The sequence below is a fragment of the Palaemon carinicauda genome, chromosome 16, assembly GCF_036898095.1.
Source record: "Palaemon carinicauda isolate YSFRI2023 chromosome 16, ASM3689809v2, whole genome shotgun sequence".
Classification (NCBI taxonomy): domain Eukaryota; kingdom Metazoa; phylum Arthropoda; class Malacostraca; order Decapoda; family Palaemonidae; genus Palaemon; species Palaemon carinicauda.
The window spans coordinates 79,275,435-79,280,532 of NC_090740.1; the positions used below are offsets into that span (position 1 = coordinate 79,275,435).

Genomic DNA, 5,098 nt, shown 5'->3' on the forward strand with positions numbered 1-5,098 from the left:
CATTAATCGAATGCCAAGTAACAAACTACCAATTAGCTACGATGGTGAAGATGGGTTGATTTCAATTCTAAGTACAAAACACCTGAATCCGACAGGTATAAGTACAGAAGAATTGTCATTGACTTTTATCTTTCTTCGTGGCCAAGTGGTTTAGTCACTGTCTATACAAGCTTGCCGACCAGGGTTCGATTCCCGGCCGGACACAAGCTCTTGTCTTTGTGTGATATCGCCTAGGGCTCTGATCCTGAAGTCGTTAAGAGAATCCAGACATTAATGTATCGAAAATATATATGGCTTATTTGAATATGAAAAACACGTCTAAATGTGCAAAATTTATCATTAATCGAATGCCAAGTAACAAACTACCAATTAGCTACGATGGTGAAGATGGGTTGATTTCAATTCTAAGTACAAAACACCTGAATCCGACAGGTATAAGTACAGAAGAATTGTCATTGACTTTTATCTTTCTTCGTGGCCAAGTGGTTTAGTCACTGTCTATACAAGCTTGCCGACCAGGGTTCGATTCCCGGCCGGACGCAAGCTCTTGTCTTTGTGTGATTTCGCCTGGGGCTCTGATCCTGAGGTCGTTAAGAGAATCCAGACATTAATGTATCAAAAATATATATGGCTTATTTGAATATGAAAAACACGTGTAAATGTGCAAAATTTATCATATATATATATATATATATATATATATTTATATACATATAGAAACAATCTACATATATATATATATATATATACACACAGTAAACGTAGACCCCCCGGCATACGGCGTCCCCAATTACGTTTTCTTCACGTTACGTTGTGGAATACGATTTTTTTTTCTCCCCCTCCTTACGACATTTTCCCCACCTTACGGCATCGAATTCCGAAACTCAAATGTGGCGGTTTCTACGCGTTCAACTGTGCGAGTCACTAGCTTACACCCACGCTCATGCGTCACTCCATACGTCACTAAAAAGCTGGTCTGCTATTGGTCGGCGTCACAGCGTCACAAGGATGCCGATACGCTATTGGCCGAAAATATTCCCACAATGCTTGAGAGAGATGCTGCCTCTCTCTCTCTCTTTGTCTTACGCGCGCTCAGTTCAGAATCTTATGTGCGTTTCGCAAAGACTTGATCTCGTTTGAGTGCTTGCGATATTGTTATTTGTTGTGCATTTTAGTGCTCAATTATAACTTTAATTCGTTAGCCATGGGTCCCAAGATTGCTAGAATTGTTAAAGGCAGAAGTAGGAAGATGATAACTATGAAGATGAAGCTGGAGATCATAAAGAAATATGAAGAAGGCATGCTCATCGTTACCCTTGATAATACATACGGCCGTAACCAATCTACGATTGGTACAATTATTAAGAATAATGAAGCCATTAAAGCAAGTAAGTCTTCTAAAGGCATGACTGTCCTTGCCAGTGGAAGGACCTCAATCAACGATGAGATGGAGAGACTCCTTCTGTGGATTAAAGAGAAGGAAATCGCTGGTGATACACTCACGCAATCAGTAATTTCGCACAAGGCGAGCGCCATCTTTGCCGATCTCGTGGAAGCCCAGAGAGACAGCGGAGGCAAAGGAACGTCGCAGCAAGCCCTCCAAGAGTCTAAGGCTTCTCATGCGTGGTTTGATCGGTTTAGGAAGATGACTGGTATTCACTCAGTCGTCAGGCATGGAGAAGCGGCCAGTTCTGATAAGAAAGCAGCAGAAGAATTCCTCAAGAATTTTGAGAACGTAATTTCCAGAGAAGGCTACATTTCTCAGCCAGTTTTTAACTGCGATGAAACTGGCCTTTTCTGGAAGAAAATGCCCCACCGTACATATATCACAGCTGAAGAAAGGAAACTTCCTGGCCATAAACCAATGAAGGACAGACTAACACTCGCCTTTTGTGCAAATGCCAGTGGGGACTTAAAAATTAAGCCCCTACTGGTATACCACCCAGAAAATCCTCGTGCCTTCAAGGCACAAAATATCATGAAGGAGAGGCTCTCGGTATTTTGGAAGTCTAATGCTAAGGCCTGGGTCACGAGGACCATATTTATTGAGTGGATAAACGTCTGCTTCAGTCCTGGTGTCAAGAACTATTTAGAAGAGAACGATCTTCCTCTGAAATGTCTCCTGGTGCTAGACAATGCCCCTGCTCACCCTCTTGGCCTCGAGAACATCATTCATCCTCACTTCTCCTTCATTAAGGTTCTCTATCTGCTACCAAATACCACCCCTCTCCTCCAGCCTATGGACCAGCAAGTGATTGCCAACTTCAAGAAGCTTTACACGAAGCATCTGTTCAGACGATGCTTCGAAGTGACTGAAAGCACTCAACTTACTCTCCATGAATTTTGGATGGCGCATTTTGACATCGTTCAATGCCTGAAGATGATCAACATTGCTTGGAATGAGGTGTCACGGCGCACCTTGAACTCCTCATGGAAGAAACTGTGGCCAGTTGTTGGAGCAGAAGGAGACTTTGAAAGTTTCGACCCATCAACCGAAGACGAGGCCGTTGATGATCCTCCCCCTGAGGGTGATGTTGAGGAAATAATTTCAATCGGGAGGTCCATGGGGCTTGTTGTCGATGAGGCTGACGTCCATAACCTTATCGAGGAGCACAGGGAGGAGCTTACGACTCAAGACTTAAAGGAGTTAGAGGCAATGCAGCTGACGATCATTCAAGAAGAGCACAGCTCTAGTGGAGGCGAGGACGGGGAGGAGACTGAAGAAACGACATCGTCAGAAATAAGGGAAGCTATCGGTTGGTATGAAAACCTTACGAGTTTCATTGAAAAGAAACACCCAGGAAAACTTCACACAAGTCGTCTTATGCGGAGTGTTAATAAGTGTATGAGTCATTTTAGGAATATGTTGAGGAATCGTCAGAATCAGGCTTCTTTGGATAGGTAAGTCTCCAAAAGAGAAATGTCAGAAAGCAAAGACGATAATAGTGATTCTATCAAAAAAGCTAAACAAGAGTAATTTTCTAAGTTCTAAAAAAAAAAATAATAAAAAAATTATTTCAAAAGACAAAAATAATAAAAAAAACATTTTTAATTTTTAGTGTTTATTAGTAAGAATAAAATTATTATTAAGTGTACATAACATAATTAGCATTGATACGTTTTCATTTCTACCGTCTACTCCCCCCTCTGCCTCCACCCACTACCAGCTCAAGTCACGTCACTCCAAAGGTAAATAAGATTTAATTTTTCCTTTACAGTACTGTAGAGTATATACTTTTTATTTATAATGTTATTTAATTATATACTGTACAGTACTGTACATGTATATTATATATAAGTATACTATAGTACAGTGCTTACTACACTACTGCATTGTATTTTGTTACATTTTAATTTTCTAGGTTTTTACCAAGGGTTTTTCACGCATTAACTATTCTATTGCTCGCCATACGACATTTTCACCATACGATACCAACTCCGGAACGGAATAATGTCGTATGGCGGGGGCCTACTGTGTATATATGTATATATATATATATATATATATACATATATATATATATATATAAATATAGATATATATGTAAATATATATATAAATATATATATATATATATATATATTATATATATATATATATATATACACAGATATTATATATATATATATATACATATATATATATATATATATATGCAATCTATATTATAATATATATATATGTGTGTGTGTGTGTGTGTATGTGTGTCTGTTTGTGTGTGTATGAGTGTGTGTTCGTGTTTGTGTCTGTATGTGTCTGTGTGTCTGTATGTGTCGGGGGGGAGGTGTACAACTTTTGGATACGTCCTTGCCTAGTAATAAAACTGGACTGGTGTTTGCGGGATAATGAAATTTGATAGTATCCTATCGTGTCTCATTTAATTGAACCAATCAGTCTGCCTGCTGAGTCATTAGCTGCCATTGCCTGGCCTTTTACTGGCTCTAGCTATGGTGGAGAGAATGTTTGGGTGCTGGTCATATTCATAAATATCAGCCTTTAGAGCATTATATTGCTAATGTATTACCACTATTACTTCCTTTACAATTCCTGAGCAACCTTTAAAACTTAAAAATGTTCTTTACATCACATGCATTACAAATAAAATGTTTATTTCAACTGATATATTGTCCTTAATCCTAGCTCAAAAGGTACGAGTCACTTCTATAAATAACTCCTCTTAAAAATGTCTCCCAATATTTCACAATTGCCCCCCCCCCCCCCCCCCCCGAAGACAATTACGTGTACTCCCGGCCGTTTGTAAACTTCATGGAACGTTTCTTTTACTCCTTGTATTTTTCGAGTACCGCTCCCACCCTTTCTCTCTCATCTTCATTCAATATTTGATATTTACCTACTCATATTCAAGCTACTGGATGACATTATTCATCCACCAAGTCTAGCATTTCCTGTTTAATCTTCATGGTTTTCCTTTTATCATTCATACCCTTACTTTTCCTCATTTTCTTTAAATAATCTCTTCTTACACAGAGTTTTTAAATCTTCTGGTTATTTATATGGGTGATTTTCCATATTACATAATCAGAACAGTATCATCCACCAATCATTAAAATAATGGAAACTTCCAATCTTTGTCTTATAACATCCATTTAAACCTAACGTCTACTTTCCATCCATCCATAAAGATATTTACCAACTATTGACACAAGGTAACACTTTTACTCAGATACAACTTTTTTTTCTTACATATGTTTAGCTATGATTTTTTTTTTTATTCAAAAGGAAATTTTTACAGGAACTTTTTCTTCCGCTTAATTTATTTCCGCAGGTGCAGTAATTTCTTATATGATATCTATATTGATGTTGGCAAAGCCTTCATTCAATATATAGTTAATGATAATTTGTAGATTATAGTTTGAATAGCTCCAAGTTTTTAACTACCATTTAAGGATATAAAACTCGTAAGAATCTAAATTTTTTCTCAAATCTCTCTGAGTGAGTGTTACTGTATGCTAGTGAGTCCCATTTTGTGATTCAAGAAAATCAGATGATTTAACACTAATAACAGAAACCTATCGAGTGCAATGTATATACAAGTTTTCGTGAATAGTCGGTGATTAGTTTGAGGTTGGAAGAGTG

The 5,098-nt window shown here is 37.8% G+C and overlaps 1 protein-coding gene across 1 annotated transcript in view; it reads left to right on the top strand.

Moving 5' to 3' along the window:
- Window positions 1-4,796, top strand: part of LOC137655384 (tigger transposable element-derived protein 1-like) — a 6,213-nt gene extending 1,417 nt beyond the window's left edge. Inside the window, exons 2-5 of the mRNA XM_068389276.1 lie at window positions 1,203-1,388; window positions 1,512-1,735; window positions 2,009-2,533; window positions 4,788-4,796. Of these exons, the coding sequence (XP_068245377.1) occupies window positions 1,203-1,388; window positions 1,512-1,735; window positions 2,009-2,533; window positions 4,788-4,796 (944 nt within the window). The remainder of the gene's footprint in view (window positions 1-1,202; window positions 1,389-1,511; window positions 1,736-2,008; window positions 2,534-4,787) is intronic.
- Window positions 4,797-5,098: the final 302 nt, after the last annotated feature.